Here is a 26,155-nt window from a genome sequence, read left to right on the forward strand (position 1 = left end):
TTAAAAAATAAACATCATTTACTTTTAATCTGATGTGTAGTTTATAGTTTAAACGAAAATAATATTAAATGAATCCAAGATTTTAGAATATTTGACATATTTGAGGTATGAGAAGAAGTTTTTTTGGTTAAAATATATATTTTTTGTCTTTATTATTGTTCAATTCTTTCCGTTCAACTCTAATATTTTTTTTTAATCATGTATCAATTTTTGTTAATTTTGTTTAATTTAGTTATTTTTTCTAAAACAATTTAAATCATGAATGGTGTTAAACAATGACGATTACATGTCAACTTCATGATTTTTTAATTTTTAAAATTTTTTAATTTTTTAATTTTGAAAAAAAATGTTCACATGTCAACTCAGTAACGTGTCAGATGTCAAAGTTTTTTTTATTTATTTAATTTAGTCCCTATATTCGTTATTTTTATTTAATTTAATCCTAATATTTTTAAAAATGATGAAATTTTGTCCCTCTCTAACTTGTGACTAAATTTAACTTTATATAAATGTTACACTCATATTTTTATTAAAACTCACATTTTATTAAATAATTTTGGTTTAGGGTTAGAGTTCCTTTAAAATTAGAATGAAAATGTTAAAGACGAAAATTAATATTATTGATTTAAAATTTGAAGAGGTTAAAAATCACATGTGATTTTTTAAATTTTGAGGTTCAAAAGTGGAAGTAACACCCTTAGTTTATGTGATATATAATTTTAACTTCGTAAAATTTTAAATCAATAGTTTTAGTCCTCATTTTTAACATTTTTGTTCTAATTTTAAAGTAACTATAACCGTAAACCAAAAATTTGTAATAAAAATGTGAATTTAATAAAAATACTAGTGTAACATTAATATAAAAATTAAATTTGGTCTCATTTTAGAGATAGATAAAATTGTTCCATTAAAAAAAATGGGACTAAATTGAAAATATAGGGATTAAATTGAATATAAAACATTAACTTTGACATGTGGTATGCTGCTGGGTTGACATGTGAATATTTTAAAAAAAATTAAAAACCAAAGTGATACGTGACAACCACTGTTCGTTACCATTAATTGTTTAAACGACGTTAAAAAAATATTACCAAATTAAATAAAATTGATGAAAATTGAGACTTGATTAAACAAAAAGAAAATTGGGACTTGAATGTTGAGTTTATATGAGTGAAAGATGATGCTTGAGCAAATCATTATTGAAATGTTTTTGAAATATCTTTAAAAATTGGTTTGATTGTACTCTTGAGGTTGATTTCTCTTATATTTTTGTTTAGTGAAGGATTTTTGCTCGACCGAAAATAAAATACAAACACGATCTTAATTTTGTCCTATTTTTACTCCACCAAAAGATTTATCCCTCAAACAAAAATAGAATTGAAAGTAACCTTAATTTCACTCGAGTGAAGGATATTTCAGTCAAGTAAATAACATTGTAACCCAACCTATGTTTTGCCTACTTTTTGCTCAAGAGAGCATATTTTCACTCAAGAAAAAAATATTTTCTAAAGCTAAAAAAATTCTCTTTCTTCTTCTAGTTTCTTAAATTCATAGAACGTAAATGTTTATAAATGCAAATCGAATATTAACTTATTAACTTACATACATAAACATATATATATATATATATATATATATATATATATATATATATATATATATATAGTCCTTGAATTTTGACATAAAATTGAAATTTGTCATTGTCCAAAAGTTTGATATATATTTTCTCCCCAAACTCGCAAAATTAATGGATATAGTGTTTTTAACCTAATTATGTTAAATATTTTTGATATGTCAAACACGTTCTATGTAACGTCCCATTTAATTAATATGCATAATTAAAGAAACGTCACACAATTATAATATAACAATGCAGTCCTGGAGTTTAAACATAACGCCGTACAAACCAAGGCACACTGCGATGCCATAAAAAAAAAGGAAACATGTTAAAGAGTTTACTGGAATCCTAGAAAGATATAAAAGCGGACAAGTACATGGGCCGTAGCCCTAAAGATAGCCCAAGAAGGACAGAAAGTCCAACCCAAGAAGGCTAAGCAGCGGATTCGTCTCTCCCTTGTTGACCATGGTTACCTCTCGCGTCTGCTTCCATCAATAGAATTGATGATCATCGCGAAGATAGAAGAACACCATACAAAGCAACCAATAAGAACGGGTAAGCTAGAGCCAACAATAATTTTATCATGCAATCAAATGTACCTTCATAGCCAATATACACATATACAACATACACATATCACTCAAACATATTATGACCCTTCAATCAATACACTAAGACTCGACTCATCCGGATACATATAGCCTGGTCGGATTCAGCGGATGCTTGCACTTGTGGTGGATACCTCTGCTCACCCCCGAGCTAAGTGTTACAAGTGTTATAATGAATCAAATTTCCCTCACACACAAGGTTAACCCTTAATGAATTCCGGGCCTCCTGCTACTCTCACCACAAGAGTCAGTCCGCTCTAAGTGAGACTAACTGACTCATTAGAGTGCCAGGATGCAACCTTACCTTGAATCCTTACCAGACCATATAGATGGGGCACCACCATGGACACCCACTAACAGGGGCCATGGAATTACGTCCCGACCACTGAAGCACGACCCTGAAAGTCTCACCTAGAGACTCCAAGGAATTACGCACTGACATAGACCAACTAATATAAACAGTCAAGAATTTTCACATACATCACACATGAAAGTTCATGCCAACACCCATAACCAACTCCTCAATTCTCATACGTTGAATCATTACCAACTCGTTATTCCCAACCATGAGTAAAGTGTTTCTCCTCATAACATAACCATGCCACTGGTTTACCAACCATCAAGATTTATTGTTGCTCATGCCAAATTTGTGACTATACACACATATATATGTATCCAACTTCTCATGTACAACTCATATACAAATCATGCCAAGCCCACAATTCCCCACGAATAAACTCCTCCCAACATGCATACTCATTTCCCTCAAGCCATCATATAATAGTACAATAAAGCACAGTTCAACCATCAAAAGACAAGAAAAACCCCAAGCTGAACGCAACCTCGCTCAACCCGTCGCTCAGGCTGAGGAGTCTTGCCCAGGCGAGAGTCTCTCGCTCAGGCGAGTCCTCTTCGCCTAGGCGAGAGTTCGCAAATCTGGAACAGGGGCCTCCGCACGTTCTCGCTTACGCGAGACTCGCCTCGCCTCGCTTGGGCCAGATGCTCGCTTTCTCGAAATTGAGCGAGCCGCCTGGGCGGCCATTTGCGCGAGAAGGCCTGGGCGAGCCTCTGCTCACCTCGCCTAGGCGAGATGAGCTCTCTTGGGCGAGTTTAATAGTCGCCGCCACTGCCATGTCTGTAACAGTCGTATTTTGCACATGCCAACAACAACACCAACCATCTCATGCATTCACAACAACATACCAGTTCAAGGATCATAAAAAAAAAAATATACCGTAAACAACTTATAATCACATTAAACAGATTAAACAGAGAGGTTCTAGCTTCCCGTACCTGGATAAAGCTAGCTGGAAACCTCGACACCCAACCGTGGAGCACGAACAGCTTCTAAGAACAGACTCAGAGGTGAGCTAGGGATGGCCAAGCTGAATGCGAACGGAAGGTGTCGTGAAACCCTAGCAGAGAAGACGGTTGCGGCTCAAAGCACCAAGGGGTAGACTCTAAAAGAGTAGGATAAGTGAATTATGGCAGACATTTTGGCTGGTTTTATACTTTGGGCCAGCCCTTAGGCCCAATAGCTTAAAGGCAGCCCTTAAAACTTTAGGGAAGAAAACTGGGCCTTACATTTTATGCTAACATTTGAGTTTTTTCATCGTTTATATGACTGATTTATTATTTTACTTAAATGAATTATATAATATAACAATGTTTATTGAGATTGATGGAATTTATGTTATATGAAAATGGTTGTCAAAATTAATTAGAATTATGTGAATTTGTGGTCACATATTAGGGAGGATATTGGATTGTTGTTTGATTTTACTATTTAAGTATTGGAATTTATCTTTTAACACGTATCATCTTGTTTTATATAGATGATTAAGTCACATAGATATAAGTTCTTACACACTATGACATGGGTAGATGCACGACTTGAGTTGTATTGAACTTATACCGATCTTTTCCTTAGATTGCTTGTAAATAAAATACAAGTCTTGAATGTTGGATCAAAGGTTAGTGAGACATATTTGATGTGTGTCTTCTGGTAGACGCAAGTTGATATTTCACTTGTTGAATATATTTTATGTATAATCTCATACATATATTTATTATATGTTGAATTTTGAATGAAAAATATATTATAATTTGTTAATTAAAATTCATCTTTAGATCTATATATTCTTAAAACAATTTTTTTCTTAAAATATATAACTTTTCATGGGAAATATTGGTCCATTAAGAGAGAAAATTGATATTTAATGACAAAAAAAATTGTTTTTTAAAGTATTAAATTTATTATCAGCCCATTATAATAATGATTACATAAATATAAATAAAATGTTATTGTTGTGGTTGATGTTACGGTGATTAAAGATCTTATGGAGTTTTAATTAGGTTGCATATTCTTCAAAGTTGTCTTTGTTTTGATTCCGTGTTGGCAAAGTTTTCTTATGGTCATTGTCCTGGTAATAATAAGTCAGAGATAGTGCTTTTGCGTCTTGATTAGGTTTCTTCTGTGACGGACTTGGTATATATTGAATTTATATTTTACAATAATAATCATTTATAAATTCTTGTTTAATACAATACCAAATATAAAAAAAATACCACTTTAATATATAATTTTTTTTAAAAGAGGCATTAAAATATAGGTTTCATTCAATTTTAAGTCCCTAGAAATTTTAAATTGTTAATTGAGTATTTATTGCTAGATTTTGGTAGATTCTTTTTGTTAGTTAAGTGATATGATTATATATTCAATGATATGACATTTATTTTGTCTCGTTATCTTTTGTGCATAAATTATGTAATTTTATAATTGTATAATTTTGTAATTCTTTAATTTTTATAATTTTGTTTTTTTATCTATAAATATTAATAGTTAGTTTTTTTATCAGTGCATATTAATAGTTAGTTAGTTTCTTTCAACCTATTAACTTGAACTCTTTCAACCTATTAACCGGAACTCTTCCAAATGTTACCAGGAGAGTTGAACTCAGAATCTCTCGTAATCTCTTCCTTCCAAATTTGTAATTTTATTCTTTTATAATTTATGACTTTATAATTTTATAATTTTATAATTTTATATTTTATGATTTTATCATTATGATTATATGATTTATAATTTTATAATTTATAATTTAATATTTTATAATTTTGTAATTTTATAATTCTAAAAAAATTATATCTATTTTAATTAAGAACAAATTTATATCTCCGTTATTTAGAGTAAGTAATGAAGAGAGGACTTCCACATATAACTATGTTGACTTAAGACAGTGATACTATTTGATCCGAATATACATGTATAATCAAATCCAAGTGATACTTGGTATACTGTTTTTATTTTTGATATAATCATTTTTTGAGCAAGTAATTGAAGCAACTGCAGGGTTATTATGGTGGGAAAAAAACTACACCTGAGATCAATATGCTATGGTTTCTTCTTTTTTCTGTTGCTGAGTTTCAGACCACATGTTACGAAGGCACAAACACCCATTTTTGTGGGAAGCAACTGCCAAAACACAACCCAGCAACCTCTCAACAGTGTATACCAAACAAATCTTGAGGAAATGCTCAGATGGGCATCTTCAGATGCAGCCACAAGCAAAGGTTATAACTACAAAAGCATAGGCAACAAGAGTCCTGTGTATGGCCTCTATGATTGTCGTGGTGATGTGGTTGGATACTTTTGTCAATTCTGTGTCTCTACTGCTGCCAAAGAAGCCCCTCAGCGCTGCCCCAACAGGGTCTCTGCTATGGTTTGGTATGACTTTTGCGTTCTAAGATACTCCAATGAGAGCTTTTATGGGACTGTTTTAACAAATCCGTCATGGCATGCTCTTGGAGAGAAAAACATATCCAATATGGAAGATATTCAGAAAGGTAATGATTTTATGAGAAGTTTGATCAGAAAAGCAACTAAGGAGACTAACCAGTTGTTTTATATGGATGTCTTTAATTTGAGTTCCACTGAGAGAAGATATGGCTTGGTGCAATGTTCTAGAGATCTCACAAATGAAGGGTGCACACAGTGTTTGGAGACCATATTAGCCCAAGTTGCCAAATGCTGTGAACATAAATTGGGATGGTCGATTTGGACCGGAAGTTGTGTGATAAAGTATGACGATTATATGTTCTACCAAACATCTTCAGTTGCTGAACCTAATCTTCATATAGGTGATTCATTGATCTTCTTAGTTCTCAGATTTTGTGAGAATTCTCATTGTATTGATTTGAGAAAAACGTACTATAGAAAGAGAAGAAACAGAGCTTATATAAAACTCTGTATAACAGAAAAAAACCTGATACAAAAACTGATGTGTAACCGCTATAACCATAAGAAAAACTATCTAGTAATAGATGTTAGAGTAACACTTTTTTCACTTCTTCTACTGTAAATTGGAATAGTAGTGACTTTCTATGACACAGGTAATACTTGTTTGTTTATTTATTGAAGTTGATTTCTTGGGAAAATAAATTATTCTACTTTTATATTGTTGCAGCTAAACAAGGGGGCAATAATAGGTCAAAAATCTTGATTATTAGCTTCAGTGTGACGGGGTCAATAACTGTACTATGTTTGAGTGTATATTGGTGGTGGTGTAGAACTAGAAAAGGTAATTTCCTTGAACAATACATGACTATTTTTTTGATGGCTTATTTGCCATCCCGTATTCAAATATGGTTATTTAGTTCACACAAGAACTCGCAAACATGACTATGTAGATGGGCTGATATCTCATGTCGTTCGTCTATCATCATATCACAATGTTCAAACTGAGGAAACACTGAATTCAGACCTTCCTACTATACCATTAATCACAATTCTACAAAGTACTGATAACTTTTCTGAAGTATCAAAACTGGGAGAAGGTGGATTTGGCCCAGTATACAAGGTTTTAATGATTTAGAATTTTGGATTTGGATTTTTATTTTTGTCATCTTTCATTATGCTTCTATTGATTGATCTCTATGTTTATCAGGGAATTCTGCCAGATGGAAGACAAATTGCAGTTAAAAGGCTGTCAAAATTTTCTGGTCAAGGTTCAGAGGAGTTCAATAATGAAGTAATGTTTATAGCTAAACTCCAGCATCGCAACCTTGTGAGACTTCTTGCATGTTGCTTGGAGGAAAATGAAAAGATACTAGTTTATGAATATTTGCCTAATAAAAGCCTCGACTTTCACCTCTTTGGTATGTTCTTACACAGCTTCATAGCTTCAATGAAAAGTACAAATGCTTGCTCAGCAATTTTTTCTTTGCAATTTTAGGTTTAAAAATAGAAGTTACTCTTGATTCACAAGTCAAGTGGTTCTATTATGAGCTTTAAAGTACTTCATGTATATGGGGTACTATTGATTTTAAGAATAAAAATAGCAAGATTGGGTGTTCTTACCTGAATTTACCGAGGAGTCTTCGAGTTTAGTCAACGCTCTCTCTAGAAGTCGGGCTCCAACTAATGAGTATTTTGCACTGAGCTCCAAGGGAGGTCAGAGGGAAGATCTAGCTGCTGCATAAAACTTTTTGATGCTAAAGTAATTAGAGAGTATGGACTAAGTTTAAAGAGTGTTTAATATTGAATAGTGTGTTTACTCCCTGTATCATAGAGTGTATATATAGGATAAATTGATCCATGAGTTTTGTTAACAACTTATATAGGATAAAAATAATAATAACAGAGAGATAATATAATGATAATGGTAACTGGTAATTAATAAACTCTGGTTGGACCAGTGCAATCCGGACTTTAGCATAATCATGCAATGAATAATCATGTTATAGATAATCTTTAAGGATAAAATACTAAATTCTTTTCCTAGGCTAAGGCCAAATCTCATTTGGTATTTGGTAGATTTTGCTTCAAATACTGTATTGTTGCTCAATTTCGTCTCTGTTATTGTGTTGTCAGATAATGAGAGAAAAAAGCATTTTGATTGGAAATTAAGATTAAGCATTATCAATGGAATAGCAAGAGGTATTTTATACCTTCACGAGGACTCTCGACTTAAAGTAATTCACAGAGATCTCAAAGCTAGCAATGTTCTATTAGACCCTGAAATGAATCCCAAAATATCAGATTTTGGATTGGCAAGGACATTTGAAAAAGGACAGAACCAGGCAAATACAAAACGAGTAATGGGCACTTAGTAAGTTTTACTCATACCAAACATTTCTTAAACAGTAAGTAATTTAGAAAAAATAAATCTTTGTTTCCCTACACATTGACATGCCAAATAATAAAGCTCTATTGATTTGCAATAGTGGATACATGGCTCCTGAGTATGCTATGGAAGGATTGTTTTCAGTGAAATCTGATGTTTTCAGCTTCGGAGTTCTAGTTCTAGAAATCATTTGCGGGAGAAAGAATAGCGGATTCTATCTGTCAGAGCATGGTCAGACTCTTCTGTTGTATGTAAGTATCCTCAGTTATATATGGCCAACAAACTGTTCAACAGCTCTAGTTAATGCTTAAAAATATTAACAAACTACAAAATACTTGTAGGCTTGGAGAATATGGTGTGAAAGAAAATGTTTGCAAATGATGGATCCAACACTGGAAAAATCCTTTGTAGGAAGTGAAGTTGAGAGATGCATACAGATTGGTTTGTTGTGTGTTCAAGAAGATGCAAAAGATAGACCAACCATGTCTGATGTTGTTGTAATGTTGGCAAGTGACGCAATGACCCTTCTAGAACCCAAGCACCCACCATTTTCAGTTGGAAGAACGACCTTAGAGGAGTTCTCTACATCAAAAAGTTCCAAGAATCTTTCCATTAATGATGCAACAACCTCTATTACTATACCGAGGTAATGAACATTTTTGTATTTGATTTCATTTATTCTCCTCATGGGACATTGCATGTCACCTCACAAGTCGTCAGCACCAACACACCACCATGGCAGCTTAGTCACAGTTCCATTATCAATATTGTACTCTCTTAAGGTGCAAGCTGAAGAAAAAGCTGATGTACATTTCATATACAACAATGTTTGAGAAAAAAAAAGAGGCAAATATCCATGTATGTTTAAGGTGAAATGGAAACTAAATACCTGTCAGTAATAAATATAGCCCAATATTTGTTCCTAAAAATAGAAAGGAAAGAAGAATTGCAATGAGAAGAAAACAGCCTCAAACTCATATGCCATGACAACCCATTAATAAGATATAAGATAATACTTACGATTCCAACACGGCAAGGTAACTCGGATATAAAGCTCTTAATAAAGAATTTCAAATCCCCAAATTTGCAGCGATGAAAGAATCATTTCATTCAGTTTTTAATAAGCATCACCATATCCTCGTTTTTCTTTGCAAATCCATGGCCTTTCTGCTCCATGGCTCTCCCAAGAATTTTCACAAACAGGCCACATCCACCACCAACTCATTCTTGTTTGAGTGATAACAAAAAAACAAAATGTCACTATTAATGTGTGAAGTTGTTATATTTTCCAAGAAAGAGACTCCTAGTTCCTATGGGCATGCACGTGCACTAATCATTTGAGGTGAACCAAAAAAGTTGTAGAAAACAAATACCCTTCAGAGAATCAAATTGTACAGAACCTTAGCTGCATCATCTTGTGAACTGCAGCGACTTACATATATCTTCTTGATGGTTTTAAAATCGACTATAGAAAACCAGCATTGTTTTATTCTGACAACCATTCAACCAGACAAACTATTTCTAATCAAGTTCACATGAAAGAATCTCATACATTCAAAAACTAAATTGGTTGTTTATCCTTTTTTTCATTATTATTGTGTTGTTGTTGTCCTTTTTCTATTATAAAACAAGGTTAAATGACTAAATTTTACTAAAATCAATGAGATGCTCACAGTTTAATCTTAAAAAAAAGAAGGAAAATTTTCATATAGTACTGAATGTATAATAAATACAAAGTGGTACCTGAAAATTTGTAGCTTCAAGTTTGAAATTAACGTAACAGAAGACTTGTTTGTCTACAAAAAAATCTCATACGACTATTTTTCCGTTCTCATCAAATATGGTCGAAATAGAATTTCTCTTTTTCTTTACAAAAACTCTCTCAATTATTTGTTTTTCTTACTCTCAAACAGAATTCTCAAATTAAATAGAATAGAATCAAATAATTTTCATATATATATATATATATATATATATATATATATATATATATATATATATATATATACTTACCATGTTTATAACTGGGTCGTTATATAATCCAAATTCCGACATTCAATTTTTTTCTTTTTTTCTTTTTGACATATTGTTGCAAGAATGAAGTTTAAAACTCGGTTTTCATAAACCAAATTTTGACTATGAAGTATTCCGTTTGAAAAAAAAAAACAAAAGAATTAACGGTGTTAATTACTTGGGAGAAAGTTTCCACATATTGCAGATAAGAGGGTAATACTATTTGATCAGAATAGACATGGTCAAATGCATTAGTTGGTCTAATCAAATGCATTACTTGGTATAATGTTTTGATTTTTATATAATCAACATCTGAGTAAGTCTTTAAGGCAAACTGCAGATATGGTGGAGAAAAATCTACACCTGAGATTAATATGCTATGGTTTTTTCTTACTGTTGAGTTTCAGACCACGTGTAACGAAGGCACAAACACCGATTTTTGTGGGAAGTAATTGCCAAAACACAACCCAACAACCTCTCAGCAGTGTATACCAAACAAATCTTGAGAGAATGCTCAGATGGGTATCTTCAGATGCAGCAACAGGCAAAGGTTATAACTACAAAAGCATAGGAAACAACAGTCCTGTGTATGGTCTCTATGAATGTCGTGGTGACGTGGGTAGATACTTTTGTCAATTCTGTGTCTCTACGGCTGCCAAAGAAGCCCCTCACCGCTGCACCAATAGGGCCTCTGCTATGGTTTGGTATGATTTTTGCATTTTAAGGTACTCCAATGAGAACTTTTTCGGAACTGTTTTAACAAACCGATCATGGCATTCTCTTGGAGACAAAAATATATCTAACAAGGAAGATATTCAGAAAGGTGATGATTTTTTGAGAAGTTTGATCAGAAAAGCAACTAAGGGTACTACTAATCAGTTGTTTTATATGGATGTCTTTAATTTGAGTTCTACTGAGAGAAGGTATGGTTTGGTGCAATGCACTAGAGATCTCACAAATGAAGGGTGCAGACAGTGCTTGGAGACCATATTAGCACAAGTTGCAAAATGTTGTGAACATAAATTGGGATGGATGATTTGGACCGGAAGTTGTTTCATAAAGTATGATGATCACATGTTTTACCAAAAATCTTCAGTTGCTGAGCCTAATCTGCAAATAGGTGATTCATTGATCTTACAGTAACACTTTTTTCACTTGTTCTTTTGTAAAATGAGTAGTAATCACTTTCTATGACAGGTGATTCTTGTTTGTTTATTTAATGAAGTTGATTTCTTTGAAATATTAATTATTCTTCTTTTATCTTGTTACACCTAAACAAGGGGGCAATAATAGGTCAAAAATCTTGACTATTAGCTTCAGTGTGACGGGGTCAATAACTGTTCTATGTTTGAGCGTATATTGGTGCAGGAATAGAACTAGGAAAGGTAATTTCCCTGAACAATAAATGACTACTTTTTTGATGGCTTATTTGCCATCCCATACTCAAATATGATTATTTAGTTCACACAATAACTCACAAACTTGACTATGTAGATGGGTTGATAACTCGTGCCATTCGTCTATCATCATATCACAATATTCAAACTGAGGATACACTGAATCCAGACCTTCCTACTATCCCATTAATCACTATTCTACAAAGTACTGATAACTTCTCTGAAGTATCAAAACTGGGGGAAGGTGGATTTGGCCCAGTGTACAAGGTTTTAATGATTTGGACATCTGGATATAGATTATTTATTTTTATCATCTTTCAATATGCTTTTATTGATTGATCGCTATGTGTGTCAGGGAATTCTGCCAGATGGAAGACAAATTGCAGTTAAAAGGCTGTCAAAATTTTCTGGTCAAGGTTCAGAGGAGTTCAATAATGAAGTAATGTTTATAGCTAAACTCCAGCATCGCAACCTTGTGAGACTTCTTGCATGTTGCTTGGAGGAAAATGAAAAGATACTAGTTTATGAATATTTGCCTAATAAAAGCCTCGACTTTCACCTCTTTGGTATGTTGTTACACAGCTTCATAGCTTCAATGAAAAGTACAAATGCTTGCTCTGCAATATTTTCTTTGCAATTTTAGGTTTAAAAATAGAAGTTATTCTTGATTCACATGTCAAGTGGCTCTATTATGAGCTTTAAAGTACTTCATGTATATGGGGTACTATTGATTTTAAGAATAAAAATAGCAAGACTGGGTGTTCTTAACGGAATTTACCAAGGAGTCTTCGAGTTGAGTCAACCCTCTCTCTAGAAGTCGGGCTCCAACTAATGAGTATTTTGCACTGAGCTCCAAGGGAGGTCAGAGGGGAGATCTAGCTGCTGCATAAAACTTTTTGATGCTAAAGTAATTAGAGAGTATGGACCGAGTTTAAAGAGTGTTTAATATTGAATAGTGTGTTTACTCATAGAGTGTTTATATAGGATAAATTGATCCATGAGTTTTGTTAACAACTTATATAGGATAAAAATAATAATAACAGAGAGATAATATAATGATAATGGTAACTGGTAATTAATAAACTTGGGTTGGACCAGTGCAATCCGGACTTTAGCATAATCATGCAATGAATAATCATGTTATAGATCATCTTTAAGGATAAAATACTAAATTTATTTTCCTAGGCTAAGGCCAAATCTCATTTGGTATTTGAAAGATTTTGCTTCAAATACTGTATTGTTGCTAAATTCGTCTCTGTTATTGTGTTGTCAGATAATGAGAGAAAAAAGCATTTTGATTGGAAATTAAGATTAAGCATTATAAATGGAATAGCAAGAGGTATTTTATACCTTCACGAGGACTCTCGACTTAAAGTAATTCACAGAGATCTCAAAGCTAGCAATGTTCTATTAGACCCTGAAATGAATCCCAAAATATCAGATTTTGGACTGGCAAGGACATTTGAAAAAGGACAGAACCAGGCAAATACAAAACGAGTAATGGGCACTTAGTAAGTTTTACTCATACCAAACATTTCTTAAACAATAAATAATTTAGAAACAATAAATCTTTGTTTTCCTACACATTGACATGCCAAATAATAAAGCTCTATTGATTTGCAATAGTGGATACATGGCTCCTGAGTATGCTATGGAAGGATTGTTTTCAGTGAAATCTGATGTTTTCAGCTTCGGAGTTCTAGTTCTAGAAATCATTTGCGGGAGAAAGAATAGCGGATTCTATCTCTCAGAGCATGGTCAGACTCTTCTGTTGTATGTAAGTCTCCTCAGTTATATATGGCCAACAAAATGTTCAACAGTTCTAGTTAATGCTTAAAAATATTAACAAACTACAAAATACTTGTAGGCTTGGAGAATATGGTGTGAAAGAAAATGTTTGCAAATGATGGATCCAACACTGGAAAAATCCTTTGTAGGAAGTGAAGTTGAGAGATGCATACAGATTGGTTTGTTGTGTGTTCAAGAAGATGCAAAAGATAGACCAACAATGTCTGATGTTGTTGTAATGTTGGCAAGTGACGCAATGGCCCTTCCAGAACCCAATCATCCACCATTTTCAGTTGGAAGAACGACCTTAGAGGACTTCTCCACACCGAAAAGTTCCAAGAATCTTTCCATTAATGATGCAACAACCTCTATTACTATACCGAGGTAATGAACATTTTTGTATTTGATTTCATTTATTCTCCTCATGGGACATTGCATGTCACCTCACAAGTCGTCAGCACCAACACACCACCATGGCAGCTTAGTCACAGTTCCATTATCAATATTGTACTCTCTTAAGGTGCAAGCTGAAGAAAAAGCTGATGTACATTTCATATACAACAATGTTTGAGAAAAAATGAGAGGCAAATATCCATGTATGTTTAAGGTGAAAGGAAACTAAATACCTGTCAGTAATAAATATAGCCCAATATTTGTTCCTAAAAATAGAAAGGAAAGAAGAATTGCAATGAGAAGAAAACAGCCTCAAACTCATATGCCATGACAACCCATTAATAAGATATAAGATAATACTTACGATTCCAACACGGCAAGGTAACTCGGATATAAAGCTCTTAATAAAGAATTTCAAATCCCCAAATTTGCAGCGATGAAAGAATCATTTCATTCATTTTGTAATAGGCATCACCATATCCTCATTTTTCTTTGCAAATCCATGGCCTTTCTGCTCCATGGCTCTCCCAAGCATTTTCACAAACAGGCCACATCCACCACCTACTCATTCTTGTTTGAGTGATAACAAAAAAACAAAATGTCATTATTAATGTGTGAAGTTGTTATATTTTCCAAGAAAGAGACTCCTAGTTCCTATGGGCATGCACGTGCACTAATCATTTGAGGTGAACCAAAAAAGTTGTAGAAAACAAATACCCTTCAGAGAATCAAATTGTACAGAACCTTAGCTGCATCATCTTGTGAACTGCAGCGACTTACATATATCTTCTTGATGATTTTAAAATCGACTATAAAAATCCAGCATTGTTTTATTCTGACAACCATTCAACCAGACAAATTATTTCTAATCAAGTTCAGATGAAAGAATCTCATACATTCAAAAACTAAATTGGTTATTAATCCTTTTTTTTCATTGTTATTGTGTTGTTCTTGTCCTTTTTCTATTATAAAACAAGGTTAAATGACTAAAGTTTACTAAAATGAATGAGATGCTCACAGTTTAATCTTAAAAAAAAGAAGGAAAATTTTCATATAGTACTGAAAGTGTAATAAATACAAAGTAGTACCTGAAAATTTGTAGCTTCAAGTTTGAAATTAACGTAACAGAAGACTTCTTTGTCTCCAAAAAACTCTCATACGACTATTTTTCCGTTCTCATCAAATATGGTCGAAATAGAATTTTTCTTTTTCTTTACAAAAACTCTCTCAATTATATATATATACTTACCATCATGTTTAATAGTCTCACGTTGCTTATGTAGTTTAGAATTCCTTAATATCGATAAAAATAGTAGTATAACACTTATAACTGGGTCGTTATATAATCCAAATTCCGACAGTCAATTTTTTTCTTTTTTTCTTTTTGACATATTGTTGTAACATTATATTTGAATTGGATTTAACTCATCTAAAATTTAAGATTATACAAGATACGGAGGATTTAAAACTTGCGACCATCACAAACTAATTATATAGGTGCTTTTGGGTCAATTATAAAAAGAACGTCCTTAATCTTATTAGAAAAGTTGTACATTGTTTACAGTACATTAAATCACAATCCATTATGGTCATCAATTTGGATGCAATAATTGTCGGGAGCTTTTGACTCAAATATTCTGATAATACTGTTTGAGATATAAACTATTGCAGCAGATTTGGACATAATATTATATATGTACAAAGAGATGGATACTCAATCATCTCCGAAGTCCAAAGCAATTATTGGTAAAAAAATCATATAATGTACCTGAACAAAGGGGGAAACAGAGTGGGCAAGAAAACGTCTTTACCTAACAACTGAATGGATGAAACCATGACCACTGCATGTACAAAGTACAAAATTGGCGCCAGAACTTTCAAACTTTCCCCAATTCACCATTTTCCATGTTCCCTAAACATAAGATAATAAGACATTAGAAACAAGAAAAGTTGATGCGTGAACTAGATATTAAAATATTTGCACCAATTTCAAATTGTGATATCTTTTAAGGACAAAACCGTGACGGAGTTCAAATTTTCCAAAGCGGACAATACCTTGGGAACGCGGTGGTTGTTCCTAACAATGACTGACGGACAAACTTGGGTCGGAATCGGAACACAAATGCTTCAAAGATAGTGTAAAGAATTGGCACCTTATGAAAATGCAGACATATAAGAATTTCAGCATTACTAATTTGCAACTAGCAGTTCGTCTTATTGTTCTTTTACGGATTCTCTTCTACAAATTCGTCATCAACCCAAATGCTATCGATGTGAGCAATCTTTTTCCAATCTTCACCTTCTTGTTTCTTGCAACGCTGTTTGAGCAAGGGGCAGTCTTCAATTATGAGTTGTGAAATGGAATCGGGCAGACCCTCCTCCGGCAAGCATTGGAGTATAGGACAATTACGAAGACCCAATACCTCAAGAAAAGGGAGATGACAGAGACCCCTGTAGTCCAATTTCTTAAGATTTGAACAATCCTGTATAAATAGATCGGTAAGACAAGGTGGGAGCAAACCTTCACTCGGAAAAAGTGCCACATCCACATTGTAAATATGCAAGAATTTTAGGGAAGGGTTGGTTCCCAAAGCCCCCTTCAGCGAAGCAACAAGTTGTTTGGAGCAATTCCAGAGACGCATTTCTTTTAGATTTGATGGCAAACATTCGTCGGACAACTCCATTCCTGGACAACCGTTTATGAACATGTCATCCAGAGATGGAAGGAGGGTAGACATGTGTTTAGGCATTGATTTCAATTTCTCCAATTCTTCAATCCAAAATCTCTCTAGCTGCGGTGCAGATAATCCTTTACTCGGAAAGGATTCAAATTCAGAGCATTTTTTAATTCTCAGACTGTTCAAGTCACGATGAGGCTTCTTCCCCTGTGATATCATCCGTAGGTTATCACACTTTTCTAAACAAAGGTCGCAGAGTTTTGGGAACAAGTCTAAAGGGAAGGTCGTGAGAGAGTCACAACCATGACTGATATTCAATTTTACAAGGGAATGGTAGCAATGGTTTATGGGAATATTGATACCTGGACAACAATAAATACGCAAGTATTCAAGAGGAGTTTCTGATACGAGGGCCCCAATTATTTCAGATGAAGATGGCTCCATGTTCACACCTTCAATTTCTACGACACTCAGAATCGAAGCCACAAGTTGTTCGCAACACTCAATAGTTAGATTCTTTAAATGAGAAAGTTGCTCTGGCAAGTGCTCTTTCAGCTTGGGACAATTCCTCACATAAAGACTCTGAAGACTTGGAAAAGCACCTGTCATGCATTGCCATTCCTCCAATTCCTTATTATTAGAGATGTCCAACATTTTCAAAGATGGAAAGGAAAAAGAGTTATTCCCGTAAAAATCAGCATTAATCTTCACTATATGATGAAGGCCGTCAATTGTCAAGTGCTTGAGAAATGTCAAAATTCCAAGGGAAGGCAACGATTGACAATATTTGCAGTTACTCAAGCTTAAGGACACCACATTTGATAGAGAGTTATCAGATAACCAACGGGGAAATTCGGTACCTCCATAGCCATCGATTGACAACTGCTTCAAATGGTTGGAAGGTTGCAGATTCTCAAGTACTTCTCTTTCTTTCCTTGTATCGTCAATGTTCCGCATCAAATCCCATTCTAAACGTAGCTCTATAATATGCGTTTTATTCTTCAAATCCACTTCCAATGCTTCATGGGGATTCACAACATTTTCTACATTTTGAATTAACAAATGTTTATGAAGATGAAGTTCTCCTAGTTGTTGAATATTGGACTCACTACTTTTGCCAACCTCAAACCCACTCATCCATATTTGAACATTCTTCAACTTTCCAGACAAAAGTGGAGACTTTTTAAAAATCGTTCCCATAAATTCAAGGCGGCGCAAATTCGTGAGCTCATGAAAATTCGAGTGCAGCTTCTTCAAATACAAACACATGTTTAGCTTCAACACCTGCAGGTTACAGAGTGAAGACATTGAGTTGGGAAGTCTCTCTATTTTGGTAGCTGAAAGGTCTAATGAACGGAGATGTATTAGATTTCCTATAGTGTGAGGCACCTCTTCTATGTCTGTATTTGAAAGGTCTAATAAATGAAGATGTATAAGATTGCCTATAGTGTGAGGCACCTCATTTATGAGTGTATCTGAAAGTTGTAATGATCGGAGATGTATGAGATGGCCTATAGTGTGAGGCACCTCTTTTATGAATGTACTTGAAAGGTCTAATGCACGAAGATGTATAAGATCACCTATAGTGTCAGGCACCTTTCGTATGTTATAACACTGAGGCAATGATAAGAGCCGTAAGAACTTAAAGTTTGAAATCAACTCTTGCATTGACATCCCACAGTGTCCCCGAATGAATATAAATGTTCGTAGCCCTTTAGCATCACATAAACTATTCTGATATTGAACAGGATCAACTACAGTTGAAAAGTGCCGGATTTTCTTTGGTACTCTTTCTGCTCTATCAACTCCCAACCTGAAAGAAACTTCACCAGAAATATATTTGGCCAAATCATTGAGAAGGTCGTGCATGACATAATATGTTTTGCTGTATATATCAGGGCCTAGTTGAAAGAATGACCTCGATAATAAATCATTGAAGTACTCTTCACCTACTTCTTCTGGAGACTTATTCCGTTGAGAGCATTGTAGAAAATTTTGAGCCATCCATAATAGAATTAAGCTTTCCTTGTCAAACTTATGGTCTTTGGGAAATAATGCACAATATGCGAAACATCTCTTGAGATGAGAATGAAGATGGTAATAGCTCAACAACAAAGCAGGGATGATTTTACTATCTTCTATCGGTATGTCCCATATCTCGCTTGTCAATACAGCTTCCCACTCTGAAACAGATGACTTTGTGCCTAAAAGAGATCCTAGTGTTTCAAGAGCTAGGGGCAATCCTTTGCACTTTCCAACTATTTTCATGCTAATCTCCTTCAACTCAGAATACAACTTAGAGTTTTCATCTTGGAATGCATGTTTAGCAAACACTTGCCAGCTGTGATCTTCATGTAATTGCTTTAGTTGGTGTATGTAACCTGACTGCATGATAGAAGCAGCTTTGTTACTGCGAGTTGTAACAAGAATTTTACTTCCCTTACCTCCATACCTAAGAGGAGTTTGTAATGCTTTCCAATCCTTTACCATAGCATATTGATCTCAGGTGTAGTTTTTTTCCCAACATAACTCTGCAGTTACGTTATTTACTTGCTCAGAAAATGATTATACCAAACATCAAAACATTATACTTGTATATTCTGATCAAATAGTGTACTATTTCCATCTTAAGTGAACATATACCTCTGTAAGTCCTATCTTCAATTATGTGAAAATTTTATCGAGAAGGAACACCGTTTTAAATTATTTTCAAACGGTTTACTTTTTTTTAATAGGGTTTACTGTTCTTGGTCAAAATTTGAACTTTGACCTTCACGTTGTAAGAATATGTCAAATAAAAAATCAACGTCAGAATTCGGTTTCCTTACCAAATTCTGAACTATTTTTTGAATTTTTAAATTTTGAAAAAACCGAAAATTATGAAATGTTTTGAAAATTAAAATTAAAATAATAAAAATGAGTAATGTTTTACAGCATTAATAGTATTTGAAATTATTTTTGAATAATTTTAATTAATTGTTAAATTTAGTAAATATTCATATTATGTTAAAAAATATTAAATTACTTATACTTAAAAATTAAAATATTAATTTAAACTACGATTTGAGTGTATTTATAATTAAATGTATATTTTAGTCATTAAAAAATTAAAATTATAATAATAAAAATAAATAATGTAACCATAGCAAATGGATTAGGTGTTGTCCACTTTTATTATATCTCACATAATACTCACAATCTCTATCTAACTTGACATTTCATCTTTTTGTCTAATTGTCTTCCACTTAATTTATATAAATTTCTAAGACATTCACTACTTGAGATTTTTCATGCTATAAATAAACATCTCCATCATCAATAAAGGTGATGAACTTAACTTTATTGAAGGAATTTACATCAAACGAATCACATATATCAGTGTATACAATTTCAAGAAGTTGAGTGTTTCTTGTAGCTCCTTTCTTTGTGTGTTTTATTGGTTTACATTTATTAATCTTTGCATTCTTTCTTTGAAAATGTGTCCCAATGCTTATGCCATAAGTAAGCAGGTCGTTCATCCACTAAACTATATTTAGTTCCAACATTGTGATCCAAGGTCATAAAAGTTTCGTATATAAATTATCCAAATTCATTTGGTATAAACCATCATAAAGTGTATCATATTCAATCATACAAGTACGCTTAAATAAACTGAAACAATCATTCCCAAACTTTAAAGAGTATAAAAAAAATCAACCTTAGATAAAGAAATTAAATCTCTAGTGATACTAGGTACATAAAAAGTATCTATGAGGAACTTCAGTTAAGTTTGATTTAAAACATATAGGTGTTGCCCACCTTTCTTATCGAACCAAGCACTATGCTTTATCTAGTCCTTTTGGAAATGTCATGATTTTCAATAGAAATAACATTTATAATTTTTCTTCTAGATTTTGGTGGATGACTCATCAATCTTTAACGGTCCTTTACATTTCCATACTTCTTAAAAACTTTCTTTCTAGCTCCTTGATTCCTCACACAATGAATGGAGAGACTTCCTAAGTTCTTGAGTCTAGTCTCCTCTTGAATTAGCATATTGCGCAATTCACGCACATTTCATTTGTCTTCACAGTGTTGTAGTTCATATGGAACGAATCATACTCAAACGATAACAAGTTCAAAATGAACTGCACGAGAAAACTTTCATCCACTGTCATTCCCAAATACTTGAGTCTTGTTGTGATGTTTGTCATCTCAATCAAATACTCGTACATAGTACATGAATCATCAAACTTCATAGTGGTAAAGGTACTCATTAATGTCACAACAAGGAACTTGTCAACTGTTTAAGAGTGCTCTTCCAAAAATTTCATAATTTTTTTTGCATTATCAACTTTGGAAATAGGACTTAATGTTGCTTGCTATGCTCATTCACATAAACTCTAGCGAGGGAAATTCAACCCATTGAAGATTGGAATATATATATAGCGAGCAAATGTAAAGATATTGGAACAGAGACTTCCATTAACAAATGCCTAATATTAATGTTGAGTCACAAAAACTAAACATAAATACGGATTCAGATATAAATAATCATTTTATGCATACCAATATTTTCCTTTGGGTGATACATTAGTACAGAAACATAATGATGTTAATTATATTATAACATTAATAATAATTGAAATATGCATAAACTAAAATCATTTACTAGCTTTGAGTATATAAATAAAACTAACGACACATACAAAACTATGTACAATCATGTTCATTAATTATAAAAACAATTGATCAACCTTATGACGATACAAAAATGTCTTATAATAATGAATTTTAAATAACCTATAAATCAATTATACATAATTTAACATCCATAACATGAGTAATTAAAATAAATAAAAAAAACTAATAATTTAATATCAAATAATTTTAAAATTTTAACACTTTAATAACTAACAAAATATATCATTTTTTATTTATATATATAATATATTATTGCTATTAATCATATATAACATTTTTTCTCGTTAATTTTAAATTTTAATTTAACAATAGAGACAAATTAAAAACACACCATCCGTATAATAAAATGAACATTAATTTATATTGAAAATATAATCAATAACGTCCATTATAGTAATTGCATCCCATTATTGCTATTGGTACGCGAACTGTACCATTCGATTATTTTATATGCCGTGACACTCAATTCTCCAAAAACCATGATAGAAGTTCTTTTGAATTTTCCAATTGAATCCATTAGCGTAAGAAGGAAAACGTCTTTCCAATTCCAAGAGTTTCAATTTTGGCTTAAATAATCATTTGGTTCTAGTTTTGGGACTTTCAATTTTGACTTAAATAGTCATTTGGTCAACTTTTTTCACTTTGATCATACTTTTGAAATTGTTTTCAATTTGGTTCTACCTTTCGTTCAATGTTTTCAATTAAATCCTTTTCTTTAAGTTCATCTAAATGGTTAACGGAACAGTAGCCAACGTGGTTCTTTCCTATGACGTGGAGCACTTTGAGTGACGTGTCTGATAATTTATTGTGTTGGTCATTTAATTGTAATTGCAACATTTAAGGTTTAAGGTTAATTGAATTGGGTTTAGGGTTCTGTTTGTGGAATTGGGGATTTGGTGTCGAATTGGGGATTTGTTTGTCGATTTGGGGATATCCTTCAATTGCCCCTTTCAGATCAATTTCTGTCATCCAATATTGACGTTGATATTTGAAGAATCGTTCGCGGAGGGTTGAAAGTATTCATCGCGGAGGTAGGTTTTGGTTTAGGATTTGATTTGTATTGACTATTCTTTGGGATTAGTGTTAATGATTAGGGTTAATGATTGTGCACCACTATAATGTCTCTGCAATCGTAAATTGGGGGTGAGCCTGAAACCCTAGAACTACCATGACATGAATTGCAAGTTGAGTGAACCCAACTATTGCAAGAAGAGGAAGATGCCCAACGAGACATTCCTATTCAAGATGGATGGAAGACAACCATATTTCAAAATCACACAAACCTAACTTTCAATTATAACATTTTAGACGGAGTTAAGAAAAAGGAGTTAATTGAAAAAATTTAACGAAAGGTAGGACCAAATTGAAAACAATTTCAAAAGTAGGACCAAAGTAAAAAAAAATTGACCAAACCTAAGACCAAATGACTATTTAAGCCTTCAATTTTTAATGTGACATTTTTTAATGATTTAACAATTGAAATCTTCTAATTAATTCCTATTGAAATTGAACCACGCGGTACAATCATAATAAACCCCTCACACATACATAGGGTCATTCATTAATCTTCACAATCAATAAATCAATGATGATAGGCAGCGGAGGAAGAACGTAAGCATTTGTTTATGATTTCAATTTGAAGAAATCAATTACAGGCGAAGAAAAAAAAAACCTAAATTTCATAATTTAGGGTTTTACCGATACGAAACAAAAATACAATTTGAAAAATATTATCATAGAAAAAAATTATATATCTAACAACATATATTCCGCAGTTTTCTCACTTTTCGAATTCATTCATATTTTTTATTGTTTTGTTTATTTTTTTAAGAAATATTTATAAATTTTGTTATAAAAAAATTTGCAAGAACTTGATACAATCTTTCTATAAAATATTTATATAAAATATTTTTTACAACAAATTTTGTAAATAATACTTATAAATTTTATAACTTTATAAAAAGTAATTATCTATAAAAGAAATACTTGTCAAAATAAGATTTTTTAGAAAAAAAAAAAATTTCTGTAAATTTTCAATCTCATGTAACGTGAGAATTGTCAGTAATAACTAACTTCCATAAAGTTAGTTTTTTTTTAACTTTATTTTATTTTTATTATAACTTTCTATAATAATTAACACGTCTTTATATTTTATTAAATTATGTTACTATTCAATTTCTCGTTTTGTTTTTTTATTAATAAAATATAATATATTTCATTTTCATATAATTTCTTTCTTGAAAACAAAATATAAAAATAAAAAATAATGTAACGTTTTGTAGGTAATCACTGCCTAACATTTTACTATACGAAAGATGTTTCTATCATGTTTACATCATCTTAATATAGAAAAAACTAATATCATTGTAATATTTAGGAGTTTTTTAAAATTATTATTCTGTTGAAAAGAGAAAAGGTCGATTTACTAAAAATAAATAATTACGCATAGCTACTTCATAAACGAATAGGAGAATGAAGCATCAATTTTGAACTTTCCAGCATTTCACGTACAAAGGAAAATATATTTTAGTGCCTCTTTTATAGAAAATCATTTATCAAAATAATAATAAATTTTTACTTTTTCATATTTACAATTATATCAAAAAAGAATTATTAAATTATTATTATTTAAAAAAAATGTCAATGTATCAAATCCAGCAATAACAAAGTCCAAAAAGTAAAAGTAATATCATCTCTGACTTATTAACACCACAATGACCATAACAAAACTTTGCCAACACGCCATCAAAATACAAAGGAACTTCAAAGAATATGCAACTTAATTAAAACCCAACATTTTTAATTACTGTAACACCCACCAAAACAAGAACATTTTCTTTATGTACAAAAAATTACAATAAGTTGATACTAAATTTAATATTTTAGAGACAAAAAAAAAATTGTCCTGAAGTATGAAATTTTCTCCCTTAATCGATCAAATATTTCCAATGAAAGGTTATATATTTTAATGAATAGAGACATCTTTTCGTTAGTAGTTATACCTGTTTATGAAGATTATAGAGTACTTATGTATTTTTTTGTGAAGGAATGATTTCTTTTACCCTATAAATATGAAAATTATTTCATTTCATTCTATTTAATTGAGAATTCTCTTTGAGAGAAAGAGAAACAAATAATTGAGGGAGTTTTTGTAAACAAAAAGAAAAGTTCTATTTTGACCATATTTGATGAGAAGGGAAAGATAATTTTAGTTTTGCTTCTGCAGGTAAGGAGAAGAACTCCAAAGCTGAAAATATCAGATTTGACATTTATAAATAAAATTAACAAATATCATCTTTAAAACTATTATAATTCTTAAATTATTTTTTAGATCTTTATACAAAGACGTGATTTACTAAAAATAAATAATCACGCATACTTACATGATAAATCAAAAGGCGAATGAAATACCAATTTTCAACTTTCAACCATTTCACATAGCAAAATTTAATACCTTTTTTAAAGAAAATCGTTAATTAAAATAGATTAAAATACTCCCTTGGTCCATGTTTTTTTGAAAATTTTCAAATAGATCCTTAGATCTTTTTAATCTCAATTAGGTCCATATTTTTGAAGATGTGTAACAATTAGGCCCATTCCGTTAGTATAGAGTTAACGGTGTTAAAGATATGCTACGTGTCAGCTCCACATTTTTTTTGAATTTTTTTAAAAAAATTTTAAAAAATTTTAAAATTTTTTTATTTTTTTTTATTTTTTTAAATTATTCATGCCATGTGTCACGTCAGTATTGTGTCACGTGTCAAGTCAGTAAGGTGACACGTGTCAAATCATTGTCTGAATCTCAATTTGGTCCATATATTTGTTATTTTTATTACATTTCAGTCCATTTTTTAAAATTTTTTTAAATATATTTATTTTAACTTTTTACAAAATTGTTTTAAAATTTTATATTTAAATTTATAAAATTTTTAATTTTAAACCAATTATAACATTTGTATATAAATTATTAAAACAATTTTGTAACAAGTTAACATAAATATTTTAAAATTTTAAAACAAAATATAAAATAAAATTAATATTATTAAAATGTTTAATAAAAATATCATTATAAAATGTATATAAAAGTTAAATTTGATCTCAATTTCGAGAGGATGAAATTAAAAATTAAAAAAAAATGGACTGAAATATAATTAAAATAACAAATATATGGACCAAGTTGAGATTTAAACAATGACTTGACACGTGTCACCTTACTGACTTGACACGTGTCACAATATTGATGTGACACGTGGCATGAATGATTTTCAAAAAAAAATTAAAAATTCAAAAAAATTCAAAAAATTCAAAAAAATTCAAAAATTCAAAAAAATGAGAAGCTGACATGTGGCATATCATTAAAACCGTTAACACCATACTAACGGAATGGGCCTAATTGTTACACATTTTTAAAAATATGGACCTAATTGAGACAAAAAAATCTTAGGACCTATTTGAGATTTTTCAACAAAAACATGGACCAAGGGAGTATTTTAACCATTAAAATAATAGTAAATATTTTTTTTATTTTTTTAAATTTATTAGTCTATAAAAAAATAATTATTAAATAATTAGTATTTTAAAAGGTAAATGTCAATGTATCAAATCCAGCAAATAACAAAGTCCAAACAATAAAATTATTATCTTTAACTTATTATCACCACAATGACCATAACAAAGCTTTGCTAACACGGCATGAAAATAAAGAGATCTTTAAAGAATATTAGGTGGTGATGATGGATTGGATTTTTAATGATCCAATCCACATTCATTTTGGATCCAAATAATTGGATTAGATTTTCGATCCAAATTTATTTTTTCAAAAAAAATAGATTGGATTTTTTAAAAATCCAGA

General features: G+C 31.7%; 3 protein-coding genes and 1 long non-coding RNA gene across 40 annotated transcripts; 2 read left to right on the forward strand and 2 right to left on the reverse strand.

Annotated features, from left to right (window-relative positions):
• Positions 1-1,838: 1,838 nt before the first annotated feature.
• Positions 1,839-15,161, reverse strand: LOC114169211 (uncharacterized). 35 transcript variants are annotated; one of them, XR_014986352.1, is made up of 12 exons: positions 15,031-15,161; positions 14,307-14,512; positions 14,176-14,208; positions 13,723-14,076; positions 13,112-13,178; positions 12,540-12,653; positions 9,372-9,577; positions 8,833-9,273; positions 8,176-8,242; positions 7,586-7,709; positions 6,123-6,436; positions 5,475-6,029 (listed from the first exon to the last, which is right to left on the reverse strand). It is a non-coding gene; the product is annotated as an uncharacterized LOC114169211 (long non-coding RNA). The 35 variants fall into 35 exon arrangements; XR_014986346.1 differs by having other exon boundaries at positions 8,787-9,273; XR_014986336.1 differs by having other exon boundaries at positions 7,586-7,696; positions 8,409-9,273.
• LOC114169207 (cysteine-rich receptor-like protein kinase 25) lies at positions 5,586-9,001 on the forward strand. Of its 3 annotated transcripts, none has more exons than XM_028054250.2 (7): positions 5,586-6,366; positions 6,693-6,806; positions 6,916-7,085; positions 7,173-7,383; positions 8,099-8,336; positions 8,452-8,602; positions 8,693-9,001. In XM_028054250.2, the coding sequence occupies exons 1-7, from the start codon at positions 5,586-5,588 to the stop codon at positions 8,999-9,001; spliced, it is 1,974 nt and encodes a 657-aa protein (XP_027910051.2). The 3 variants fall into 3 exon arrangements, with proteins under 3 accessions (XP_027910051.2, XP_085524812.1, XP_027910052.2); XM_085668686.1 differs by having other exon boundaries at positions 6,693-6,791; positions 6,883-7,085; XM_028054251.2 differs by having other exon boundaries at positions 5,586-6,072.
• On the forward strand, positions 10,707-13,937 carry LOC114169209 (cysteine-rich receptor-like protein kinase 10). Its single transcript, XM_085668687.1, has 7 exons — positions 10,707-11,480; positions 11,632-11,749; positions 11,859-12,028; positions 12,117-12,327; positions 13,035-13,272; positions 13,388-13,538; positions 13,629-13,937. Exons 1-7 carry the CDS (start codon positions 10,707-10,709, stop codon positions 13,935-13,937), a joined length of 1,971 nt encoding a protein of 656 aa, XP_085524813.1.
• A 1,006-nt stretch (positions 15,162-16,167) lies between the features above and the next one.
• On the reverse strand, positions 16,168-19,110 carry LOC146880867 (putative disease resistance RPP13-like protein 1). The gene is made up of 2 exons (XM_085668904.1): positions 18,165-19,110; positions 16,168-17,957 (listed from the first exon to the last, which is right to left on the reverse strand). Exons 1-2 carry the CDS (start codon positions 19,108-19,110, stop codon positions 16,168-16,170), a joined length of 2,736 nt encoding a protein of 911 aa, XP_085525030.1.
• Between the last annotated feature and the right edge of the window lie 7,045 nt (positions 19,111-26,155).

The sequence above is a fragment of the Vigna unguiculata genome, chromosome 11 (assembly GCF_037176805.1).
Source record: "Vigna unguiculata cultivar grain cowpea cultivar isolate G323 ecotype 2 chromosome 11, ASM3717680v1, whole genome shotgun sequence".
NCBI classification, from domain to species: Eukaryota; Viridiplantae; Streptophyta; class Magnoliopsida; order Fabales; family Fabaceae; genus Vigna; species Vigna unguiculata.